General features: G+C 42.5%; 1 protein-coding gene across 3 annotated transcripts in view; it reads right to left on the reverse strand.

The window, feature by feature from the left end:
• The window catches only part of SETBP1 (SET binding protein 1), a 266,550-nt gene that overhangs the window by 193,843 nt on the left and 45,080 nt on the right, over positions 1–27,627 (reverse strand). For 2 of the 3 annotated variants that reach the window (XM_053969032.1, XM_053969033.1), the window contains exon 3: positions 22,919–23,002. In XM_053969032.1, coding sequence (XP_053825007.1) covers positions 22,919–23,002 — 84 coding nt within the window. Of the gene's footprint in view, positions 1–22,913; positions 23,003–23,423; positions 23,520–27,627 lie in introns of those variants that run through there. The other variant, XR_008435478.1, reaches the window with a different exon arrangement.

The raw sequence follows: 27,627 nt of genomic DNA on the forward strand, positions 1-27,627 counted from the left end.
GGGAAGAAAGTCTGTTTCTCAAGACTGTGTTCCCACATATTTTGTGCTTCCCTGTCCGTATGTTTCACTTCCCTGCTCCTGCCCCTCCCATCACCCTTGCTGCACAGTAGCAAGCTGGGTAAATATTAACTACGATAAGAAATGATTAATGAATTATCAATTGCAATCAAATTGCATAATGCAGAGAGCTGGATGGCAAGGAAAAATACTGGCTGCTGTGTTTATATTATTATATTGGAGAGAAGGTGGAGGCAGAGAGTAAGTTAAGAGGCTGCTACATCTGCTGCAGATCCTGAAACATATCTTATACTCTGGCTGTGCCAGGTAACTCCACAGTTAAGTTGAATGTAGATACTTGTGCAACACTCTGTGTTTGATTTGCATGTAGCAGTCATTGAGACAGTGCATAAAAAAATCCCATTTTTGCCTGTGCAAATGAAGGCCAGAACCACCAATGGCAACTAATCGTGCACTGCTGGGCAGTAACAGCACATTCCTGGAGAAGAGCAGGGCTCCTTGGGCAGGAGGCTCAGGCTTGATCCACTTTCATCAGCAGTTTTCCAGCTGGTTAATGAACAAACACTCTGAAAGCTCCTCATGAGGTAGTCAAGATATTTTCCCTGAGAAAAGCCAAAGCCTCACAATATCAAGAGCTGCCCTAACAAGTTCCTCCAAGGGTAAAGTGAAACTAAGAGTTGATAAGGTCGATATTTTCTAATGGTGTTGCTTAAAATATCCAGCAAAGTCAATAATAATGAAGACAACCACTAATTTGGATTACCACATTGAGGTGTAACTACCTGACATAAAACTTTCATGTTTGAAAACATGGGCCTGAACCATTTGCTTGAGGTTAAATAGTGGTTAAGGAGCAAACCTGTGCTGGTTTTAGGACCTGACCACTAAAAACAAGGTATGGGAAAAGGCTGAAAAAGCAGCATGGGCACAAGAACTTGCCCATCTAACTCCCTGAGAGAGAGCTGTTCCCTGGAAAAGGGCTGGATTCTGTGCTAAAGCTAGTCAGAGAAGCATGGAAACTCCTCTGTGGTCCAGGTGCTCTCATCTGGCTCTGGAAAAGAGGAGTTTGCCACTTGTCCCTTCTCACTCCCACTCTCACTCACTGGAAACACAAGTGCCAGCAGCTCAGCCACTAACTTCTTTTACATTTGGACATGGATGACATTGAGTGGCGTATCTTTAACAGCTCTTGCTTTTCTAGTTAAGCATTAATGTTTAACGAGATCAGCCTGCAGTTGCTCGTTAGTGTGCAGTGCTCCAGCTAATTAATACATCACTGGGAGAGCCAGTCTGGGAGAGAGAGCAAGTGCATTCCTGAGGCATTTCTCAGTCTTTAGAAAAGAAGCTGGGGCGGGGGGGGGGGGGAACGAAAGGAAAATTTGGGCAAAGGGCTCTTCAGAGAGGAGGAATAAAAGGAATTGAGCCTTCCAAATGCTTGTGCAGCAATGCTGAGCGGACTTTCTGTGAAGAGGATGTCTCTCACCACACCGCCATCCTCCTGATAAAAGATGAGTATGTAGTCCACAAGAAGCAGTGCTGGCGAGGCAGCTCGAGTGTCACAAAACCACATTAGCCCTGACAGCCACACAAGCTTTCCAAGCAAGGAGAAATAAACAAACCATCTTCTCGTCCCCCTGCATCCCTGCTAGTTTCTCTCACCAGCTCACCTCCTGCAATGGGGGTCACAGGGAGATCAGGAAATTCTTGTCAGCACCTGGCTTGAGGCAGCTCCACCACGCTTGGTGGGGCTGATGCCTGCTCAGCAGGCAGGGATATTTTTTTTTTTTTTTTTTTTTTTTCAGAAATCATATGAACCGCTGCTAATTCTCACAAATGTAACAGGTATCCCATCAAATTTCAATTTTTCAATTTATTCCATCTACAGTCCCCTTGCCTGCGTCAGGCGATGATTTGCCGGCCTCGCTGCTGAAGATAACATCTTTAAAATGCAACTCCAGTACTTTCTACTATTTCAGAATCCTGCAGGAAAATTGAAAGACCCTTTTGTACTTACCTCAATTCAAATGTCAGCACAATTTTCAAACCAGAGAAGTACATTTGGAGCTACTGGATGAAAAAAAATTTAAAAATATGAGGTCACTCTTGCTTCAAATAGTGTGTTAGAGACTGGTGTTCAGGGTTTTTTATAGCTATTTTAGAATGTGAGAATGGAAAATGTAATTTTCTATTTCTGTAGGAAAAGACAGCTACATGGTGCAAACCCTCTACTTGTATGTAATAAGAAAGATCAGGTGGGGTCATCAGAACCACTAAGCAGAAAGTTTAGTTTTTAAACATTTGGTCTTGGGACTGTTGGAAGGAAGCAGAGAAATGGGTCAGTGTATGTATCGCAGATTTAGGAAGAGGACACAGCTTTTAAAAGGAATGTGTCTTGTAGCTGCTGACATGGAAGAAAGAGTTATTTGGTACTGAATCATATATGATTTAGGATTAAAAATCATAACTATATGTGAGCCACTACCAGCAGCATTATAACTGGAGTTGCTAATACTACTAAATTCAAAACATTTGAGAATTGTGGATCAGGCTCCTTAAAAACTGAATTAAAATCAGGCAAATTAGATTCTATTTATGTGCCTTCAGAGTTTAAAGGACTTTAGAATTTAAGCCTCATCACTCACTGATACTGATGTAGAAAAAATAAAATTAAGAAAAAAAAAAAGGGGGCGGAAAGAAAAATACAAACCACTGAACACCTCATATCATAACATTCTTAAAAATCACAAGAGTTGGCTATGCAGGTCCCGAACAAAAACTCAGTCCATGCAAACCAACTGTTCTTCCACCTCTGGATCCAGCAGAGTGCTAAGTGGAGAACATATGTAGGATGTCAATATACAAATGTTGATGTTTGGGAAAACTGAAATGAATAGGGAAAATTAAGAACTTTGGCAGAGCAAGATTGGAAAGATTTTCACTGCTACATATTAAAGGTGGAAAACAAATGGAAATTGTGTTCCACCACCTTTTTCATTACTGCTTAAATGTTGGTGGGTACAAAAGGAAAAATTGCTACTGTAATTGAAGATGAAGAGAAGGAGGGAAGTGAGAGAGGAGGAGAGGTCCACATCTCCGATGGGGAACAGCTGGGAACAAAGTTAAATGGATTCTTCAGTACAAGAGACCATCTTCACTTACCCTCTGCTGTGAGCATCCTTTCCACAGCAGTAAGTAAAACACTGGTGAAGGAAAATTATAACACTCATTGGACAACTACATTATTCAAGAGAAAAAATTAAGTTCATTCACTTTTAGTCTTAAATCTCATAGACAAAATCACTTATGTACATAGATATGTTAATGCAAGCTTTGTTTTCAATAGCTATAAGGCCTTAGTTGTTGGAATAACTGGAATCTCTTATCATGATTGCTAATGGATTTCTCCTGGCACCAGTCTCTGAGATTAGGAAGTTCCTCTACTGCCTTTTATCAGATGAGGAACTCAGAGCCAAGCTCCAGGATGACTCAGCAAGGCTGGAGAGAAATAGAGTGCGGCATTCGGCTGTTAACAATAGAGTTCAAAATTATTTTCAGTGAGACAGTAAAGACCAGATTTAAGCAGGAAACAATTTGGCTCATCATCTTGGGCAGATAAGGAAAAGTGAAAATGAGTATGGAACGAATAACCTTATTATTGTTACAGAAGAACAGTAAGGGCCCTTGTTCAACAGAGGTGCCACTGGACAAGGTTTGGAGAAATACAGGTCAAGAGACTTGTAGCAAATGAAAAATAGAAATAGTAATTTTGAGTAAATTCCTATTTACTTGTAATACCCATCAACTAAGTGTAACTTCTGCAACACCCAGATGGTGTTTACACAGGATCAGAATCAGAGACAACACCACTACTGCCATCAAAACCTGACTAATGGCCATATTCAGACTCCTGTTCAGACACTGATAATTTCTGAAATTGCTGTACCTATCCATGGAGCCAGTGACTTTCTCTTCTGGCAGTCGGTTGATAATGAATCAACAGTAACATTATGAGTACTGAACAAAGCACAAGAACTTTCATGTAATCCTACACTCACGAAAAACCAACAAATAAACAAACAATAAATAAATAAAAACCAGCAAGACAAATGCATAACTTACTCTTCCACAAAATTATTTCACAACAATGCTTTATCATCACTTGACATCACTGGAACATTTCCAAGGGAAAACCTAAACACACCCCTGGAAGGACATCACTACAACCTGTGATTGGGTCTACCAACAGTGCAACACACAAAGTCTTCAAGTCCTCTGATGTCCTAAAATTGTAACTCTCTTGCTGCTCCCCCTACTAATTTGAGTTTTTTTTCCACAATATTGCTGTTGCTGGAATGATCATAGAATGATGAAGATTGAGCATTGCTTTCTGCTCATGGTGACACAGCCCGTTATGCAGAGGGAGTCATAGAATCATTTAGGTTGGAAAAGAGCTCTAAGATCATTGAGCCCACTGTTAATCCAGCACTGGCAAAGCTACCACTAACCCATGTCCTCAAGTGCCATATCTACATAGTTTTTAAATCCCTTCAAGGCTGGGGAACCCTTCCATGGACCTGAGCAGCCTGTGTGGGCAGGGCAAAGATTTCAGTGAAGAATTTTTTTCTAATATCTGACCTAAATCTCTCTTGTTGCAACTTGAGGTCATTTTTTTTTGCCTTGTCACTTGTTCCCTGGGAGAAGAACCTAATCCCCACCTGACTACCACCTCCTTTCAGGTCGAGAGCAATAAGCAAGGAGCAACCCTGCTCCTTCTTTTCTCCAGGATAAGGACAGCTGGACTGCTACTGCTTCTCAGGAAGCTTTGTGCTAGGGAGGAGTGGAGGCAGCACCGTGGGTAGTGCCCAGCATGTGGGACCACTTCATCTCACAGCTTACCCTCACTTTTAAGGACTGGTGTGCAACAGCACACCTGGAATGAGCTTTTTAAAGATTGAAAGATGAAAAAGTAGGAATGCTCTTCCCAAATGATAAAAGCCAGCACAGTTTTAGCAGTGCACTGAAAATCCCCCTCCTCTGAAATGAACTCGGTGGGAGTCTGGCGTGCAGTAGGGGAGGCTTCATCTCACACACTGGGGGTTGCCACAGCCCAAACAATCAAATGAGGGACTTATCATAGGAAGTGACAGGCAACCTCAGCCATAAGAGAGGTCATCAGCTCCATCTAAACACTTTCTTTGAAATATATCTGCAAGGGAATAAAAACAGGATGGCAAACGATTCAAGACTAAATACTCCGACATATCCTGCAATACCCTTTGCACTCTCTTTTTGACTCCAGGAAAAGCCAGGAAGCTGAGTAGCAGCCCCGTTTCCGTTCCCTTTTCACCTCCCTTCAAGAAGAGTGACTTTTAACCTTATTATTTATATTACCCTTGCATCTGCAATTAGGCACTGCACAAACACGCGATCTGAGGGAAGTACCTGCCCCAAGGAGCCCACAGATGGGCAGAGGCAGGGGAAGTTTTAGACCGGATGATAACCCCTCTCACTCGATGCCATAGAGACAGGCAGTTGTGCTGGCCAGACCTTGGCTGGGTGACACTGAGCCCCTCCTGCGGTGACACAGAGCAGACACGCGCCCCTCTCCGCGCCGGCAGCATCTGCCCACGGTGGCTATCGCCCATCTGGCTTCCCAGGCGAGGGAGGTCAAGCACGGAGGGGGTGAGAGCATCCTCCCTGGCAGCGTCCCTTTCTGCCGCGGTGGATGCAATTAGCCGGAGTCGTTAGAGCTGCCTTCATGGCTTTGTTAGAGCTGCCTTCGTGCCTTTGTTAGAGGCGTCACTCCTCCCATGAAGCCCATTCTGTGCATGATGAGCTCGCTCTGCTCCATCAGGGTTTTACCAAGGCCAACTGCTCAATGGGGACTCGGTAAAATGAAGACCAAATACAACTTGAGCAGCAGCTCTAAGACTTTTTTTTTTTTTTTTTACCCGCAATTCCAGCCTTTTTTATCTCTCCTCTAATTCCTCCCTTTGTAGGCATCCATCCTGGGGGCCCACAGGCTGAGAATCTTTCATCCCTTTGCAGCTAGAAAGCAGAGAGATGTTTATTTTCTTCCTCTATTCTCAGACTTAATGAAAGCTTTTAAACCCAAATGGCTGGAGATTCACACCTCTTCCAGAGTATATCTGAATTCACTAAAAGCTCTTAGGTTTCCTGTCATCCTGTGAACATAAACAAAGTGCACAAACAGCCACACCTCCCCTTGGAAACTGAAAAAAAACCAGAGAGGGAGCTAAAACCAACATGGAAGACCTTTGGCTAAGAGGTTGAGTAACAAACACACGCACGTGTACATATAAACACACACACACACACACACACCCCAGCCCCCGCTCTACCTTGTTGGAGATTCAGTCCCTGCGCTGGAATGTGTAATACAAGCACAACAGCTGCCTATAGCACTAATCTAAGGAAAAGGTCAAGGAAAGGTATGTATCCAGCATTCGTTTTGAAATACTCTATAATGAGAATGTGGTGAGTTTTTTTTTTTTTTGTTTGTTTGTTTGTTTGTTTGGGTTTTTTTGTTTTTTTTTTTTTTTTCCATTCTTATGCCTTTAGCATAAGAAGCCTTTGGCCTTTTTATATTCATGAAACCAAGATAATCAAGCAGGGTTCCTTCTGGTATTAAAGATCACACTCTGAACTGGGCTGTTTTTGAGTTTTTTTTCAAGGAGGCAAGAAGGTGCGACTTGCTCTGGACAGAGAGTTGCTTAAATATAAAGCAGTGGAATGTAGTTGCAGTTTTGACTTGGGAAGGATAGTGGTGATCTTGAATGAGGAACAGATGATTTTTTTTTTTTTATGTTTTGAAGTCAAAAGGAACTTGCTAATGGATTTGAGTGAAAAGGGAAAAAATATATATTTTAAAATTACATTAAAGGAAAAAAATCTATATTGGTGCTGTACATGAATAACCTTCTCTATGGACACTGCCTCACTCTGAGACAAAAAAGAGAAAAATTCTCTAAAGGACAAAACCTTCTATCAATAATGTTGGAATGTAGCTTCTCTCTTCTTTAATTTCTTCAGGAATGTGAAAGGAAAATAGTAATCTTTGTAACTCATGTATTAATAGCAAAATGTTTAACATTGCAACCCTAAGAAGAAAAGGGTAAATTCACAGGAATTACTCTGAGAATTGGCCTAAAAAAGATTCCTTCTCCACCCCTACTATTATTATCATTTTTGGTGGTAGATTATTTTTCTAATAGGATTAACTCTTGGCTTCTGTGCAAATGGGTGAGTTCACCTTGCCATAAGCTGTTTTAGTGTGAACAGAGAAAAGAGAGTTCTCAAATCCTTGAAGTATTTTTTTTAAGAAGAAGTCTCCTGATGGCCTATTCTTCCTACAAAAAGAGACATATTCATTCATTCATTCATTCATTTATATTGACTTATCTCATGATAGAAAGATTCTCAGTAAAGGTTTTCTCCGATCCTACCAGTGAAATTTCAAGAAAAACTCTATGGAAGAACTTCATCGACACAAAGCTTTTGCCATGTTATAGATAAAGAAAGGCACATACTTGAGGCATAACACTGCTAAAAACTGCACAGATGGGTTAGCTAAACCTCCCTCACTTTCCCTTCACTCTTTCTGCCTGGAAAACCTGATTTTCACTCCTGTCCTATGTTGGGGGTGATGCCTTTACATAACACAGCTCTACCAGAAAAAGTCTCCATTTGGTGCTGAGAGAAAGACAGAGGAGCCTTCAGGATGAAAAGTAAGAAAAGCAACTGATTCTATCAAGCTAAAGAGCAGTTCTTCCAGAAGAGGCAGGCCATTTGCATGCCATTTGGGTTCACTGGGAGAGAGGCCTTCCTTTTTCTTCCATTCCTGATTCCCAGCTCATGAGTGAACATGGGGATGAAGAGGAGAGTCTACATTACACTCCAAATGCATTAAGGATCCCAGCACATTGCTATAGGCCATCAGAATAAACCTGGTAGTGCTTTGAAGTCTGTAAACTGATTCCTAGATAACTGCTCAGAGTTTCTCCCCTCCCCATGCCCCAAACAGCTTTTCATTTGATGTTCTGGCACAGAGCTAATCTGAGAAAGGATCAGAAACTCGAAGCTATTGACAGTAGTGACAGGAGTGTCTCAGTGTGACAGCTGATTGAGCCCCTCTCACATTTCACTGACAAACTCAATTGCTCCAGTAAATCGAGTGAAAGTCAATACAGGCAGCTCCTCCTCAAGCTCTGGGTACATCCCCCTTCTCTGAGCCTTCCTGGGGGCCCCTTGTTGCTGCCAGCACTTGTAGGACCCATCTGAGAGCTCATCCCTCTGTGAAATGGAGACATGAACCTGCAACTCAGGGTTTGGGGTTTTGAGGGCAGCAATGCAGTGCTTACCCTACTGATATAAAGCCTGGTTTGTCTTACTTCCCCCCTTCACCATTTTCCTTTTTTTTTTTTTTCCTCTTGTTTTTTATTAGAAACCTCCCCTGGAAAATCGAGTTTCATCCTAAGTCCTCAACCCAGGCAGACACTGTAACACGTATGCAATGTTGGAGGTGCAGGAGAATTGTCTGCACATCCAGCCCTCCCCAAGCAATGCCCATATGGCAGTGCACATTGGGGTTAAAAACAGGAAATACAGATCTGTCTCTGCTGGCTTTTTCTGCTGTAAATCAGCAATAAAAGCCAGCTGCGAGGAGTAGAATCTTACAAAGGTAGAGGAGGTGGGAGAAGAGGCTCCAGCCTGTTGCAGATGGCAACCTTGTGTTAGTCCTGAGTAACCAGGCAATTAAATCAGTGACTTAACAGGCTTTTTCCACACTTTAATTGTGAAGCAGGGGTGTCTGTGGCCCAGAGCAAGCAAACCACAAAGCAGACTTAGCAACATGCAAGGGGAACCTGAATTTTCACAGAATAAGGCACAGGGAGACAGGGTACATGGTGAGGAGCATATGCAGGCTACTATTTGCAAATGGAAATCAAATAGGCTGACATTACCAATAATGAAGTGTGAGGTTGGCGTGGTTTCTCTCTCAGATTTCAGCACGGTTTATTTTTATAGAGGCAGCTTCCTCGTGCAAAGTGTTGGCAAACAGGCTGCTGGCAGGGAGGTGGGGAGAGGGGCAGCAGGACAGACAAGGCTTCTTGGGGAGGACACAGGGCATTCCCCACCTGCTGGGATGGAGCACCAAGCAGCAGAGATGGAGCTCCACGAGAAAAAAGTGACATTTCTTAGACACAAATGGCCTAGATACTGATCTGGGTTGGTGAGAGGAGTAAGGGAAGATTTAGGAGCAGAAGGAGGAGAAAATAAAATGGTGCTGAGCAGGTATCAGGTGCTGAGAGGGCAAGAGTTAAACATGACAAGCTCGAAGATAGAGCTGGGCAAACAAAATAACAGGCTCTTTGTTGCATGAAGTCAAGTAACCAAAGACACTCCTACCTAAATATACACCCCTGTCCCCAGGTTATTAGAGCACATCAAGCTTTGCCTCTACTTACCCCATCCAGCAAACAGCTGAGGACACAAAAGCTACACTGTCCCGCCTGCCTTAAAAAGAAATCAACTTGAACATTACAACACCTCCATCCCAGAGCCATGCTCTGATGCCAGGATCAACACACACAGATGGTCTGCCTGCCGTGCTCCCACTGCTGCACCCTGGCAGCTCAGTGCCCTGTAGCCGGAGCATCCTGCAGGCTTCCCTGCCTCCTGGCTCTTCATGGACACATGTTCTCCCAACCAAATGACCTCATCTGGACTGGATTGAGCCTTCCAAGTCAAAATAAATACAACACATAGGAACTGGCAGTGATTTTCAAAGATTTAAGTTGGGTCCTTCTCAATTTTCACTCAGCACTTTTTACATTTTTTTTCTGCTACAAAACTGGGGCATTTTATATTCCCTGCTCCAATACATATTTTATAAACCTGCCTCTTATGCAGTTAATATTTTGGTTCCAAAGTTAACTGGTTAAAACACTTATTAATAGTTTTGGCATGGAAAAAAGAAAAAGAAAAAGAAGAAAAAAAGGCAGGTGAAAGAAATGCTGGGGGAAGAAAAATAGCAGTAGTGTTTGGAATGGCTCTGAAGCCAAGACAGCAAACCTGGTCTTTTTAATGGGACCACCCAAGTGAGAAAGACCTTAAGCTCTTACTCACGTGTGTTATGTTCACTGCAGTGTAATTCAAAGTCCAGAGAGGAGTTAGAAAAAGTAGAAGTGGGGTTTATTAAAGGCTTAGCAGATGAGACAAAGTGCTGGGCTCCCACCAAAGGCCATTCCCAAATTTGCCAGCAGAATATAATGTGATCTGAAGTCTGGTTCAACAAACACAGGAGCAGAAAGACTCTGCTGCTGGAACAACCTGTCACTGACTGCCTGGATTTTGTGTAAGTCAACCATGGTTCAGCAGCTTCTCCTGAATATATGTGTTGGGATTTTTCCAGAGGTGAGTAACATTGCCTCCTCTAAACACATTTCTGAGACCCAAACCAAAGAAAATCCCAAACCCCAGCACCCCTTCTGAAGGCCTCTAAACAGAACAGCATTTGAGGTTGTTGTCTTTTGTCCAAAAAACAACCTATACAGGAATCTCAATTATTTTAAAATAATTACTTAATTCAACACCAAACCTTTATGTGTTATGAATTGTTCAGTTGGGTTAGCTGAGTCAGGTCTAAGGTTCATTGCCAGGTCATAATTAAAAACATTACCAGCAAGGGAAATGTTTATGATGCTATAAGTGCCAAGATAAGACAAACTAAGAAGTAATAAAGGAAAGAGAAGTTTAGAAAGCCACTTAAAAAAGAGAAGTGGATGGAGATAGAACAGAGCTCCCAGCAATGGCAAAGCTGGGTTCTTAGATTCTTGCTCCTATTACTTTCTCCAGCCCAGCAGAAACACTCCCATCAGCAAAATCCTGTCATTAGATTTAGTGATGGCATCTCCAAGGACAGAGCAACAGTCGTGTGCAGGACTGGCTGTATCTGTATCCCTTCTGTCTGGGATTACACTGCTTGTATCCTAGCCTCTAGGAAAGAGGATGATTGATGCATACCAGTGGAGGAAGGAGTAGGGAGACTTTCAGGAGGGGCAGGAGATGGCAAAATCTGGCGCCCAACATGAAGCATTTAAGCCCTAAACTTCTGGGGGGGATATGATCCTACCCTGCAGTGTTGCTATTTTTTTGCCACAGAATTAAAAAGAAAGACTTTTCCTGGTGTCACTGCAGGCCACAGAGGATAAATCCAAGTGACAGGGCTTAAGTTATGAATATGGGGAATTAAAGATGAGAAGTAAAGCAGCTTATAATGACTCTCCTTTTTGCTCTTTGGATCGCAAGCTTCAGTATTGATTTTGAAATGCCCTGTCTTCATCCTAACAGCTTCTTGAAAATGCAGCTTGAGAGTTTCTTCACCTTGCAGCCTCTTCAGCATGATTTGATAATGATAAAAAGAGAACATAAAAGCTTTTGCATCAGGTATTATTCTATTCATTCATTTCCTTGTTTTCTAAGCACAACCACTGACCTGCTGGGAGGGTGCTGAGAGAGTGATTTCAATTAACTTCTTTATAAGGATAGCCAGTGTTCAACTCAGAGCCTTCATTCCCAACAGTGTCAGTGCAGGGAGACATGGGTGCCTTGACAACACCTCATTCAGCCAGTCGTCTAAAGGAGTGGTCTGCAAAACTCCACAGGAGTGGCCTGCAAAAATCCTGCAACAGTTCTGACCTTGCTGCACCAGGTAACGAGTGGAAAGTGGTTACCATCTCCTTGTCATCTTGTTCACAAAGATATTCAGGCAGCCTTGGGATACTCACACAAGTCTTGCCCCACAACACTGTAGACAACACAAGTATCCACATCCAAATGGAAACTTTTGTTTTTCCCTGACCAACACATGACATGGCAAAAGATCGAGCAGCTCAGGGAGAACTGAAGAGCACATAGGGTTGGCAAAGTTAATTTTGTCATCTATTCTGACCCCAGCTTTGAGGTGAGGCAAACACATTTCCCACTCAGTTGCAAAACATTTTGAGCTCTTTTTAAAGTGTTTAACCTCTACTACCCAAATAGCCAAGATGGGCATCTTTGGTGGGGCAAAACACCCGGCTGCATCCCTCATAGCTTTTTCCTGTTCGCTCTCAGTGTTGTGCAAGCGGAGTCTAACTCGTTCCAAAAAAGGGAGTGAAATAACTACTCTGTCAAACAATTCACCTCCTTGGAGAGATAAGGATGAGAAGGAAAACTAAGGTGAAATACCTTGGCTGAGTTTGTACAGGAGATCAGTGCTGGAGAATGAGAGTCAATTTCCTGGCCTCCTACTCCAGTACTCAGCTGCTAGATTGATCCTGCTGTCTTCCAGAAATGAACTTCACTATTCAAGGACAGACAGTGAGGTTTCCTGTGGATTTTCACTTTCCTCTCTTGTGTTTTTCCTCAACAAAAGAAAAGCCATTAATATTCAATCATTCCTGCATGTAAGATGCAGTTGCTAAAATGGTTTTGCACATAACAGCCTCCAGTTGTAGACTAAATTGATGACACTTAAAACATGCCCAGGAGCCATAGCAGAATGATCCTATTACAGCAGTGCCTTAGTAATGTTGTGTTAGTTAAGGTTATGTTGGCTGGTTCTGAGAGTTTATAACCCAGCTGTGAATATATTCTCCAGGCTGGGACCAGTTGCCAAGGGGATTTATTCCTGCAGTGAATCATATGGCTTTTTGGGTTGGTTTTTCCTTTTGCAGCTACTTTAGATCACAATTTTGTCTGTTGCTTTTTAAGATACAACATAAAAAGAAAAAGAATAAAACATCCCTCTGTCATGAGGCTAGTAGGAGCTGTACTATATTGCAAGCTAGAGTTAACCTACCTCAGGCAATCCCTACCCCATGCCAATATCCAAGTACTCCCCAGTCTTTAACATGAAGGATATCAGTGCTGCTTTCACTGCTTTCTTTATAAGAGAGCTGAGGTTTTCCAGGAATTAAATCACGATTGGTTGTGTGGGAAACCTGTGACAGACTGAGCATCTCTGAAGGGTGAGCCAACTCCATAGGCACTGAACCTCCTCTTTTCCCCCCTGCTTTAAAGACTTTCAAACTACAGCTTGAATGATTTCTCCCCTGCACGAGGGATTTTTTTTTTTCTTCTACAAAGGCCACTTTGGTTACAGTTCTATTTGACAGAGCTTTCTGAGTGGTTTCCAGGAGGTAATGTTTTAAAAACTGATTTGGCCTATATAAGGAGACTTTAAACCCAAGATACACACATATCTACTGTCATTTACCAAACCAGACTTGTGTGCAAGAACAAGAAACCCATGAAGTGGGATATAGTAGGGAGTAAAGAGACATAGGAGCAAAGGCCTATTTGGATGGAGCAATGCAAAATGTTCCTGCCACCATGGTCAACCCAACAGCAGAACAAGCTTCCCAAGAGCCCGAGCTGATTGAAAATTTAACTGAATACATTTTCCATGTATAACCAGTGTCAGAACCAAATATTTGCTGAATGCAGAGCAAACGTATTGGGTACAATTCCAGATAGACGACCTGCTGAAATATAGGACCTGAATTTCATTGTCTTGACACTGACTCTGGTACAATGTCAGTAAAAGGAGGGTGCAACCTGCCACCATTCTGCTAGGGCTGCATTTTGCACCCATGTTGACTGAGACAGGCGTGAAGTGCTCCACAAAGCTTCGAGCACAACACTCCAACCAACAAGGCAAGTCCTGCTCTCCATCTGCCACCCTCCACAAAGCCTTTGCACTTCCCTTGCACCTCACAGCCCTCAGCAGCTCTGAGCAGGCTGCTCAGTTTGCACGAGCCTCAGAGGAGATGGGATCTGGATTCATGTGGCATCTGTCATCTAAAAGGTGGCTGACTAAGGCTGACCCTGACATGGTGTCTTCACATGCTGGCATCTGCTAAGGAGAAATGGTAACAGGACAGAGTGGGAAAGGCAGCAGATGTGGGGCTGTTCAGCCTGGAGAAGAGAAAGTTGTGTGGAGACCTCATAGCAATATTCCAGTATGTGAGGGGAGCCCAGAGGGAGGCTGGACAGAGGGTCTTCTATAGGAACTGCAGTGATAGGATAAGGAGTAAAGGGTGCAAGTTGTAAAACAAGAAATTTAGGTTAGATATCAGGAAGAAAATTTTTACTGTGAGACACTGGCACAGATTGCCCAGGGAGGCTGTGGATGCCCCAACCCTGGCAGCGCTCAAAGCCAGGTTGGATAAGGACTTGAGCAACCTGGTCTGGTGGGAGGTGACGCTGCCTATGGTAGGGAGGGGCTGGAAGTGGATGGTCTCTAAGATCCATGCCAACCCCTTAACATTCTATGATTCTGTGATTCCATAAGAGGCAGCCAGAATATCAGAGAATAATGAGGAAAATGGTCTTTCTTATATAATTATCAAATGGACAAGCCCAAATCTTCACCCAGGCCTTTTCCTCATCCACCTGCATGTTGTTCCTGCCTTGGCTGAGTCTCCTAACAGCAGGTAAGCTGCTAAGGCAGAGGGTATGGAATCACTCTTTCCCTCCCCATCCATGCAGAGAGATCAGTAAATACAATAAAATACTTATTAATTCTCCCTAGGATTTCAAAGCCTAAGTTCCATAACGCAGCATTTTCTTCAGCTACTTTAGCTCTCTTTCAACATGCTGGCACGTGTTTGCTGTTGAGGAGTATAAATGACCCTTTCAAATTCAGCATTTGAAGCCAGGGATGACAATTGATAACAATAATATTTTTCATGTTAGCAACACTTTTCATTCAGAGGGCTCTCAAACTGATTTTTGAAATAGTATGGCTTCCCTTCATCCAGCACCAAAATGAACCTACCTCCAAGGCAGAAAAAAAGGACCCATCAATGCAAGGTGGCACAGCAATTTAGGGCTGTGTCCAGAATTATATGCCCCACTGAGGCAGAGGGTCAAGTAAAGTTGGCAGAAAGCATATCCTGAATACGAGCCTGGACAAAACATCATCACCAGCTCCAACTCAGGAGGGAAAGTGCAGTGGGATCATCACTCACTAGAAAAGGTCAGAGCTCCAGTCTTTACGTCTTGAACAGGGGCAGGGCACTGTGTTAATGCTCACATTCAGAAGTGCCTCAAAAGAAAAAGAAAAAAGGCAATTTGCTGACTGCACTTCTGAAGCCTTTGCTGCAACAAAAAGAAAGGGCACTATGAGTTTTTTGGTCTCCCTTTTCCGGTAGAAAGGAAAGGTTCTATTGAACTTCAGTCTACACTATGCTACACTTTACAGGAAGCCCAACCCACTCTGAAATTAATATGAACAGTAAGAGGAGACCATAAGGCGGAAAACTCTTGAAGTGAGTACAAGACTATTCATAAAATGAGTGAGAAAAGGAAATAGGTGATTATAAAAGGTCATTAGAAATGTCAGCTTACAAATGGCATTGTGTGAAGGGAGGTGTAACCCACTGCAAGACAAACCTACCACAGCTGAACTTGCAGAGGACACCCATAACTTCAATCTCTTTTGTCCAGAGGTTTACATTTAGGAAATTTCTTTCATAATACTATCACTCCAAAACTTACGTAAGTCCAAAGAATGGGGACTAATCCACCCAGCTTCCATTCCCAACAGATGAATGAAATGAAAAAAATTTCCCAGTCACCAGGAATTCATCTCCTCAGCAGCAGATCCAGCAATTACCTGGACACAACTGCTGTATGAAATTGGGAGGTCCAGAGAAAAGGCATCTGGGACATCTGTTGTTCAAACACCTCTTGTACCAGCCAGATCCCACTGAGAGGATTCCAGCTTTTATAAAACATTTCTGAGATTAAATTTTCTGCAGCATTTTTGTTCATCAAGTGAAACTTCTTTCCCCTTAAGACACCACCAGCAGCAAGTGAATGGGTAAGTGAAGGTGATCCATCTTGCTGAGTACACCACCTGTATCATGGAAGGGTGAAACACTCTGACGTGGCAGGAAGAACAAGATGCACAAGTATTACATGAGTATTTTGAACACTAAAAATTTAATTGGTTAGATAAGTGTAATGACAGAGGTATGAGGGTTGCTTTTAATAGACACCAGAGGCAAAAGGGATGTGTTTATCAGTGGTGCTATATATAACACTTCTATGAGTTCTCAATGACTGGAACACTTTCTTACAGTTCCAAGTTCTTTGCATGATCTTCTGCCCTGCTTTATTATACCAGAAAAGTATTTTTAAGAGCCCTTTACTGCCCAGACACCACAGTCATTTAACAGCCTCTCTCTTTTAAATTTTACTTCTTGTTTTAGGTCTTTATAACCTGTGCAGAATCCAATGATTTTTTTCAAGCAGAGATTCAAGCTCTGCTTGAAAAATGTGGGTACAGGAGATGGTGGACAGCAGACACTCACTCCTACAGTTCTCCCCTCCTGCTTCATTCCACCCATATAATTACAGGTTAGCCAATACTTTCACTTATTTTTATTACTCTTATTTCTTTTAGCAGAGAGAAACATTAACTGAGGGGGTGTGATCCAGATTTGCTCAGATGAAGTACAGGAGCCTTTGCACTCCTTCATTTCATGCCTCAGTGCATTTCTTGCTAACAAGTGGAAGAATGCAAGGGAGAGCCAGCAAGGCTGAGGCAGATTCTCCAAAATTTGGTCTCAGTCCTCTGCTACAACCTTGACAGATATAACAGTGCTGGCTGCCAAAGGAACTTAGCTCTGACACAATTCAGCCCGGGACACTTAGCTATTTAAAGAGGAGGTTTGTTTTTTTATATATACACTTTTCATCCTCCTCCCTGACAAACTCCCACCCTGTTTTTTTAAGATGGGAAATTATCAGTAGCCCTGAACATATAAAATTTGATAGCAGCTTACCAGACAATTTGTATTGGTCCCTTCATCTTTGCTGTTACTTTTATTCTTCTATAAATTCCTTCAACCATTAAACAGTGTTATTCCCACAACAACATTGGCAAAGATCAAAATAGCGTGGCAGGTTTGCTCCAATTTTCTACTGCTAACAGCCAGGTAATGAAGAGCTAGATGGAGACAAAGGATGTTTTTCTTTCCTTTTCTGTCTTAAAGGATTTTGTCCTGGAATTCCACACAGTCAGTGAAAACATTTTAAAAACTAATTAAGGTGGACGTTGCGGGGTGGGAAGGTTGTGGAGATTGGTTTCAGTCCAGTACTTAAGTCATTGTGCTTTTGCTGAAACAATGACAACATCAATGGATAGCACTGCCTCACCTTTTTAAAAAGAACCTGAAACTGCTAGGGAAACCAGAATAATTATGAATTAAACTACTGTTTACTCTCAGCAGACCTCTGGTGACTGAAAATTCTGTTCTGACATATATATGTATATATATAATTCTACAAACCCCAGTCCGGTGACTTGGAGAGAGAAGCTGGACTTCTCACAACTGTTTTACACAGGATGAACATCACCACATGCCTCACCTCAACAGTGGTGTTTTCTTCAAGGAATCCAGAAATCCTCAAAAAGGGTGCTTGATTTAGGCTCTGCCACTGAAGTCCCAGGGAGCTAAACTCTTGGTTATTCTTACCAGCTGTTGAATCCTGCTGCAACCAGGATCTTAAAATGGATCTTAAAATCCTATCCTTGCAAGGACTGCACATGCATTAGATTATACTGAAATCTACTTCAGTTTGAATAGGAAAACAAATTAGCAGACAAAAAAAAAAAAAAAAAAAAAAAAGTCTGAGAGAGATTATTTAATCCCTAACACTGAGTTCAACCTTTGCAACCTTTGGAAAGAGTCAAAATCTCGTGAAGCTTCAGGGGAAAAGAGGACACTCAGATGAGGCTGAAGCAGCCCACAGGGGAAGCTGCCTATTTCATTTCTGGAACATGGGCCATGTGCATCTATTTTTAGCTTTGAACTGAGTTCTCTGCCTCCTGCCAGAAGTCCTGAGCCCTGTGCTGGTGCAACGAAAGCAGTGGCTCAGCCATTCTCTAATAGCTTTTACTTCTTAATAAAGAGCAGCACTTAGGCAAGGGATGAGGTTACTGTCGGAGGGGTCATGATTAATAATGATTAATTTGATCCTTGCCAACATGAACTGGATCCACCATTCACTAAATAATTACTCTGCAGCATGGATACCATTTCCAGAGGAGGCACATGTTTGTCATATTAAAACCAAGACCAAACACAGGAAAGGAAAAGGGGACCTGACTTCTCAGTAACACTTGATCTCACAGGAACCACCAGAAAAGTTAAGCAAAGAGGGGGAGGAAAAGGAAAAAAACCCCTACAATAGCAACTGCAAATCAAAATATAAAATATAAAATTTAAAATATAAAAGCAGTTAAACACTGTGAGTCACCCACCTTTTGGGAGAAGCAATGGAAAGCAAATAAAACTATACCCTCAGAAGGGAGAGCTGCACATGCTGAGGATATGGTGCACTCTGCTACTTCTGGCTCTTAACCTTATGCATAACTCTAATATGCACATTATTTGCCCACCTACACATTTCGCTCCTGTTCTTAAATTACATTTTTGTTTTCCTCAGAAAGCACACAAATGAAATTGCTCCCTGGGAAACATCTTTCCCTCTCTATGTTAGTATGCTACATGGCACAAGGAAATCCTAGTCCAGGACTGTCATTCTTAAACAACAATGCATCTCAAATAATAAGGAACATTATAACTTTATAACATTATGGGGAAGCATAAACTAATGGGAATCTAATAAGCACTCCAAAGGGCATATATGAACCTTACAATTACAGCAGGATGCTTGTGGTGCAGAGACTTGGTTCTGGGCCTCAGAGCATGGATAAATTTTACTCCCGCAAAGCACACAAACAACAAGCAACGGTGCCAAAGGCAGACAAGGACATGGGGGCTTTGCTTGCAAGAGGTGACCTTATCTGGGGACTCCTGTTCATCACCTGGCTTCACTGACCCAAAGCTTCCTCGAGACCATCCACGAGGGATGCTTCTCTAGTTCTTCAGTGCATTCAGCTCTATTCCCTTCAGGGTTTTCAAAGCTTTGGTGGGATTTATATTGCACTATTTACCCTACCACATCATCATGCAGGGTTTGATTTGGACTGGGGGGCCACAGAACAAAGACCACCAGTCCCTCTCCGGGTCTGGTGCAAATCCAACAGGAAGGTTGGGTTCCTTGTGCCTGTTGTGAAATCCCAGCCCTGTGTAAGCCCATTTGGACTTCTGTGCTTGACAGGTCCAGATTTTACACACTGGTGACTTGCAACATGGAAAATACCATGCAGATAGTTGGTGTCTTTGCCACACTGAGGGAAGCAGGGCTCAGGTCAAGAAGTGCCATTGCTTCTAGAGGCATCTTGGAGAATCACAGAATATTCTGAGTTGAAAGGGTCCCACTAAGATCATCAAGTGCAACTCTTAGCCCTGCACAGACACCCCAAAAATCCACCCTGTGTGTCCCTGAGAGTGGTGTTTAAATGCTCCTGGAGCTCTGGCAGCCTTGGGGCTATGCCCATTCCCTAGGGAGCTTGGGCAGTGCCCAGCACCCTCTGGGGGAAGAATCATTTCCTGGGATCCAACCTAAATCCCCTCTGATTCGTCTTCATGCTGTTTCCTCAAGTCCTGTCTGCTCACAAGAGTGAAGAGATCAGTGTCTGTCCTTCCTCTTCCCCTCTAAAGGAAGTTGTAACTGCAATGAGGTCTCCCCTAAAGTCTCCTCCAGGCTGAAGTCAGAAATGCTTGTAAATTAAATCCTTGGCAATGAGGTTATGATTTGGTTCAGCTGGGGCACTGTGTGTTTAGGACTTTTTGCCAGTTTCCAAATTGACTTGAAGGAATGAAAGAAAAATAATCTCTTTGCAAAACATCACCTTTCACAAAAATTTCAACTGAAAAATAGTTGGTAACTTTAAAACCAAAGCTTTAAATAGCTAATGGTATAAAAACCACATACGTATTTATGCATATCTTCATGCAAATGAAAACTAAGTTGCATTTTCATAAAACTTTACAGTGGCACCAGAGTGAAACACAAAGTAACTTAGGAAAAAAAGAGAAAAAAAAAGGCCCCGACAACAATAACAATAATGGACGTAAATCTTTAAAATCTGAGATAGGGTGCAGGAGGCAGGGGTAGAGCTCTGCAAACAAAACTAAATACAGTGCACTGTTCCCCTTCACAAAGTGAAAAAAAGCTATTCCTAAAAAAATGCTTCCTTGGTTTTCTGGCAATTAGTGTCCTGGAGGATTAGCCTACAATCATCGGCAAGTGTTTGCCTTTCCCAGCCGATGTCGCCATAGAAGTCTGTGTTTATCTACAAGGCCCAGGGGATAATTTATAAGCTGAGCTGAGGTCCTGCATTCACAGACAAATGTTCCACACTGCCACCCACCCTCCTGTACTAGTTTCCTCCCCATTTACCTCCTATCCCCCGAAATATAGACAGGACCCTGCCAGGAGCATGACGAATGAGCTTCACAGCCTCTGAGGCAAGCACTTGTCCAATAGTTTATGTTGATACAGCAAATAAAGAGGTACTGATATGGTCAATGCATCATCAGGCATCAAAAATTAGATTTCAGGAAGTAACTGAATGCAAGAAATATTTTATCACTCTTCCAGAAACCATCAAAGAGAATGGGATAGTTTTTCCCCTCTGAAAACTGTTGCCTACACTCTAATTAAAATATTGCCATTTGTGAGTTTGAGATATGTGGGAACACAGGGCACAGGGAATATTTCTCTGTCTGCTCTGAGTGGACCTGGCCTCCAGAGAAGCACTGACTTTGACCCTCATTCATGGAGAAAGCTTCCAAGAGTTCAAGATAGACTAGAGTCGACAAAAATGTGAAATAGATTATAGGGAGTAGTATAGCATGTCACTTGGATAAGAAATTTAAGTTTTAGGATTTTTAGTATGTTATAGATGGGAACAAGATGGAAGTTTTAGGGTGGAGGCAGGTGCTTCTTTGCCTTCTTCTTCCTTCCTCTACATGGGTTTGGGTGATGTCTTGTAATTGGGCAGAAAAGTCCACATTGTGGGCTTTGAGAGATCAGTGATTGGGTTAAAAGGGAAAATAATCTAGGTGTCATTTCTTAATTGAATGGTTTGGTCTTAAAAGACCTTGCAACAAGCGATTGTTAGCCATTTTTGCAGTGCTTTTCCAGTGTGCAGAGTCTGATATAGACAGCATGCAAAACTTTAAATAAGATAAGAATAAACAAAAAGCTAAAGACCAAAAAAGTCCTGTGCATCTCCTTTTCCTAACACAAAACCACTCCAAAAGAGTTTCCCCCCAACAAAAGAATCCCCAAAGAAAAACCCAATATAAAACAAAAAAAAACCCAAAAAAACAATACAGGTCTACTACTAGAGACCGTGCTTTGTAAAAGCTCTCTGCAATCAAAATGTTCCAACTTTATTTCTAATCTATGCTATCAGTGCTTTAACAGTGTTCTGGTCCCCTTGAAGTAATTCAACCAGAGTACATCAAAATACAAAATACAAAGATTAGTAGAAGTGTTTATTTCTAAATTAATTTTCCCCTGATGTGTTAGAACCTCAAAATGAGAATATTGAACTTGCATTTGAGAGAATGGGAAGCTAGTCTTTTAAAGAAAACTAATATGAATCCTTGTCTTGATGGTAAATTGACAATATAGCTCATGACAATTAATTTCTTAATTTGAAAATTCTAATAAAAGCACACAAGCAAAATAAAGCAAATCAATTAAAGACTTAATTCTAGAAAGAATTTGTAAGTGTGACCAGCATTCCTCATAACAGAGAATACTGCAGGACAGGTACATGGGTGGTTGGATAGGTTTATAGATAAGATAGATCTGTTCTCAAATCTCAAACATTAACAAAACAGACACTATTATTAATTAAATTGAGACACTATTGAGACACTATTATTAATTTAGGTTGATGAACATGCATGTTGAAGGTGAAAAACACTTTTCTTCCTAAGAATTCATATCTTTTCCCTTCGGGAAACTATCAGGAGTTTCTGGAGCTTCATGGATACAGTTTGAATCTGCCTCAGGTCTAAACCCAGTCACAGACTGTCCACAAAACACGTTAGAGAGAAAAGGTATTTGGTAATTGAGACCACTCTGTTTCACTCTGCCACATTTAACATTGGATGACCTGATTTTATAAAATGTTTATGCTCTAACCAAATTTTCTTTCATCTTTGGAAAAAATGTCCTCCAGATTCAAATTCGTCTTTAGTGACAAAGACAGGAGGCCATAAGAACTAAAAAAAAAATTGTCAGGGATGAACTTGGCTAGTCTGAATAAGTGCCAAGTGGTAGGGGTAAGGAAGAGACCACCAGCTGGCTGTTATTCCAAGCACAGTCCATCTCACTTGTAATTACTGAACCCTACCAGTGATCCCACCAATGTCAATTTGACCAATTTTAGAATAAGGGGCCATTCATTACAAGTAATGAATATTGAAACCTGGCCATTGGTTTGTGAACAAATGTCATGAGGAACCCCAATAAAGAATGTTCTTGTGATGGCGTCACTTCAGAACAAAAGCATGCAATGAACTACCACCCATCCAGGCAGCTACAGTAGGAGACCAAAGGTTGCTTGCATTTAGCCAGCAAGGAAATGCAATATTCTTTAAGAAAGGCTTTGCCTGGAGTGGATTCTTATAAAGAAACAGAATTCATGAATAAATAAACCAGATGGGAATAAGCCACGCTAGGGAATTAACATCTCCTCGTGAAATGAATCCCCAATCTTGCTTGAGGGTTTTTCTACAAGTAACAAACACAAAAACATTAATGTTGTACCATTGTCAATCATGCCAAGGCCTCTGTTTGTGTCCAGGAATTCTGATATGCAACAACACAGATCAAATCCACCAGATGTTAAGACATTCTTAGATTTCACCAGTTAAGGTACATATTGACTGACCTGATCTGAGTCTTTCACTTGAGAATTTTTCCCTTTTCTGCAACCACAACTCATAAGCAGTTTTGCATCTCCAATGACTTTTCCCTATAAGAGATAAGGAAGGAAAAACATCAGCACAATCTGAACCACTGAAGACCAAGAGGCTTGTATTTGTGATCAGGTGTAGGGGAAAAAAGGGCATTAGGGAAGCCTGTGGACTCTTCCTGTGCTGCTGGGAGGTTCACTTTCACAGAGGTGGGGCTCCCAATCTGCCAAGAAGACTTCCCCAAAGCATAATATCCCAACATTAGGGAAGTCAGACAGAAGCAGAAGGCAAGGTGTGTGGAAAAAGACAGTGGGAAAGCAAAGCTGAAAAGAAACATGTTATTTTAACCCATGGTTTTCATACACTTGCATGAACAGAACATGTCTAGCATGCCCACCCAGAACAAATACCAAACAGCAGTGACTTGAGGAAAAGCTCATACACTACTTTTCCTGTTCACTTTTACAAGTTAATGCCTACTTGCTTCTAATGTGCCCAGATTTGCTGAAATAAAGTCTTCAGGAGAGACTTGCTCTCAGCAGAACAACGAGTCCACATCACCCCTGCTAAACCCATGCCAGGAATCCAAGAGCACACTCTCACCTAACACTGCTGGTACAGACTCTGCAATGTCTGTGACATAGAATCATAGAATGTTTGGGTTGGAAGGGACCTTAGAGATCACCCTGTTCCACCCCTGCCATGGGCAGGGACATATTCCCCTAGACCAGGTTGCTCCAAGTTCCCTCTAATCTGGTCTTGGACACTTCCAGGGATTGATGCTCAAACCAAGAGAGATTTGCAAAGAAATAGAATCCACTCTCTTTCTACCCGCAACCAACAGTCTGTGAGAGAAGCTGACCTCAGACACCTTTATTTTTGTTAAAAACCCATCAGACTGACTGAATGTGATCCAAGCAGCATCAGACTGACTGAATGTTAACAGGTTTCTTTTCTGGGGGTTATTTGAGTCACTTTGGTTCTTCACCAAAGTATTTTTGTTGCTTATCAAATCTGGACATCTTAATAAATCACCATGGCAGAAAGGAGTTGGGATTCCAGACTTGGTCAAAATACTGCTTGAATTTAAACTGCACAGAGACAAAAAGAGCCAGTGGAGTCCCTACAAATTATCACAATTACTTATTTTTCCATAGGCATGCAAACAAAGACATTGCCTACTTCCAGACTTTTGCTGTCCACGATTGAAAAATAAACACTCTTAGCATCTGCTGGGGAACAGAGGGAAAATCTGCTCGTGTACAGTCTTGAGATTTCAGCTGGATTAATTTATATGGAAAAGGAGATCCCCACACAGTTAGCAAGTTTAGCCAAGTGGAAGTGCTCTGCCCTAAATGATGAGGAAGGGAAAGGGCGCGATTAAAAGGAATTGCAGCCATTGCTCAATGTCAGGACACAGCAGAGAGATGACCCTTGGTGGCAGGAATTAAAAACAGGCAGATAAACTTTTGGTCACCTTGGGAGAGTCTGCAACCTGCCAGGTGTGGAGAGGTCTCTTACTTGGTGAGCTCAGCATCTCGCAAATTTCAGCAAGGTCAGATAATGTTCAGAAATTATCTTTTTGTCTCTTTCCAAAAAGAGAAGCTGGGAAAAAAACTATGACACTGAAAAGGTTGTATTGATACCTAATCTGATAATTACCCCAAATGCCTCATGTTTGGGCTGCTGATTACAAACTGTCAAACTCTGAGGTTTTCAGGGGACTACTTCCAACTGGCCTCCTCTGCCTGTGACTCCCATCTGTCAAAGGTGTTTCACTCTTGCCCATTACTAGAATTCTTCAACAACTGGTCTGTAATCTATTAAAGTATTTTTTTTTCCTCAGAAAAAAGTGCTTAAACTATAAGTTAAAGCAAGTGTATTAAAATGTTGTGTTAGAGACAGGAAACTGAGGCACCGGGGGAGACACCCACAGCACATGAGACAAATTAGAACTATAAAAAGACCTAGGAAAGACTCACACATTTCCCAAAAGGCCACTGGATACCTTGGGGTGGCTATAGCATAAATATACACTTGTGGTTAGGAAACTATATGCACATATGTGTCATTAATGCTCAGCTTGTCCCTCTGTCCACTGCAAAGTCGTTATGTCCAATAAGATAATCCAACCCTTTTTCAACCACAAGCCAAGGAAAAAACCTCCCATTTTTAGACCCTTCTATGGCTCTAATGGCATCTGAGCTCATGGCAAACCGTGGCCATGTTCTCCTGTCCAAATGGGAGTATCACCAGTTTTATTTAACAGACAGAAATCACAAGATGTTGCCCATAACCACCTGGAAAATCAAGAGTACAAGGGAAATATGAACCCAAAACTCGAGAGTTTTTTTTCTTTTCTTCTGACACTACAAGAATGAAGGGGCTCTTCAATTCCCTAAGAAAACCTAAATGAAAGCAATGCACTGGATAAATAATTGCACTCCCTTTTCCAGCTGCAGATGCACCTCTCTTAATGCGCATTGGATGAATGAGCTACTACCTCCACCTTATTTTAGGAAAAACTGCTTATGAGCAGATGATTAATTTGCAGATAGGTGTCTAACATTAGGAAGCTAAGTTGAAAGGCAAAAGAGGAAAAAAAAAAAAAAAAAGCATATGGACAACATTTGCAGCTAGTCGCAACTCTGTTCCAGAGCAGATGGAAGCCTTGTCATTCAGGGGTTTCCTCACATACACCAAGCAGTTCAGTGGGGATAGGGAAAGGGGCTTCTGTTTGGATGCTTCTGTCTGGAACCAGATTAGAGGAAAGCATGCTTTTCCACAGCACACGCCTTGTGTTACATTAAACATGCATGTGCAACTTCAGCTTTTATTCAGCGATCTGAAACCGAGCCCTACAGGGTGCTAAGGGCTAGTGAGTTTTTGTTTGTTTATCTGTATGTTATTTTACAGTTTCTAGTGCCCAAGGAGTTTGTTAAGAAATTAAAACACCTCGCTAGGGCTATCCTGCTGTGGTGGCTGCCTCCTAATATTTCCCTCCTTTCTTCATCCAGCAGTGCTTGATGCTCAAAGGGAAAGAGAGAGTACTACAAAGAGAGAAGCCTCATCTGACTGGGTATAGATGTTTGGTCTTAATTAATTGAGAATAATTTCTACGTTTCCTGGCCTTTTAATAACATGAGGTACTATTGTTTAGAAGCAGGTAGGCACAAGGTTTTCCAACAGGGAAGATCACTTTGCCTTCTGCTGACTCACATCCACTGCCAGACATTACCCTTCCCAAGGCAAAAGAGCAAGAAGGCTCCTTGACATATGTCCTATTATCCTGCCTCATATAGGGAATCTGGCTGGCCTCACCCACCTCCTTGCACCATGTTGGCCAAAGTTTGCAGAAAAATAAATAAAAAAAAACATAATAATAGTAACAGTTTTAATTATCTCAGCTGCACGGGTGACAGGAGCTGAGCAGTTGCCAGTTTTAACAGCCTGTGGTCGAGAAAAACTGAACTGCATCACCCAGAAGTCAAATGAGGGTTGGTCACAACTCGTTTCACGCCAGCAGCTCCAGGGGAGGCACAGGGCACACACAAATCACTGCGGCGTTGCCCAGAGCCATCCGTGTGGAGCTGCCAGCCCCGCTTAAAGGAGTCAGACACGAGGCACATGGCACCAGCCGGCCTCCAGGGAGCTGCCAGGCTCTGTGCTCTGGAGTTGCTGGCTGGGATTAACAGTAGGATCCTGTCTTCCAAGTGTGTGGCTGGAAAGCTCAGCTCCAGAGGTGGACTTGGCTTAGCACTGTGCCATGCACCTTGCAGAAGCTGACAGGTCCAACTGGGCTCTAACCTGTTTGGTTTTCATTAGCCATTCTCTCTTTTGAGCAACAGCAATTGAAAATACTGGAAACAGTTTTTTCCCCAGGGAGCTGGCACAACCACTCAGAGGGTGGTCAGGCACTGGAACCACCCCAGAGAAGGCCTCAAGTCTGCCAGAGTCCAGAAAGCATTTGGACAAGGTCCTTAGGCACACAGTGTGATCCTTGGGGCTATCCTGCACGAGGCCAGGAGTTGGACTCAATGATCCTTGTGAGCCCCTTCCAATGTGGGATATCATTCTTTGAGTCTATGTATAGCACTGCAACAGCAAACTCTAAAAATCCCCATGGCTGCATAAACACCATTAGGAAGAACAACACATTCAGTGTTTGTTATGTTTTTTTTGTTGCTCTGTCAGGGTGATCCACACATTTTGAAGAACCAGTACCCAAGTGCCTACAGTGGTAGAGTGGGAGAGAAGGGGGGAAAGGAAGGGAAACAAGAACTGAATCCAAGGTGGAGGCAAGCAGCAGTACAACAGACAGCTGGTGTTTGGGTGGTGGTAAATCACCCTGAAATGAGCCTCTTCCCTCAGCTCAATGAGGCCTAAACAACAAAGGAAGGCACAGCTTGCAGCCGGACAGCCTGCTAGCCAACCACAGACACACATGACAGCTTCATTCAGGAGCCCAGAGTCAATACAAAAGCTCCGAAATCAATCCGACATCCTGCGACCTCAAACAATGCGCCAAATCTTCTCAGAATTGGAGCCCCAAATGAGGGGGAGCAGCATTCAAGGGAGATCAAAACGCAGGGCTGGCATTGAAAGGGACTAAAAAGGAGAAGAATGTTCCCAGTTTATTAATGGTGAGGTCTGGCCGGCTGCATCCCAGCCACCATAGGTTACG

The sequence above is a fragment of the Vidua chalybeata genome, chromosome Z (assembly GCF_026979565.1).
Source record: "Vidua chalybeata isolate OUT-0048 chromosome Z, bVidCha1 merged haplotype, whole genome shotgun sequence".
Lineage (NCBI taxonomy): Eukaryota > Metazoa > Chordata > Aves > Passeriformes > Viduidae > Vidua > Vidua chalybeata.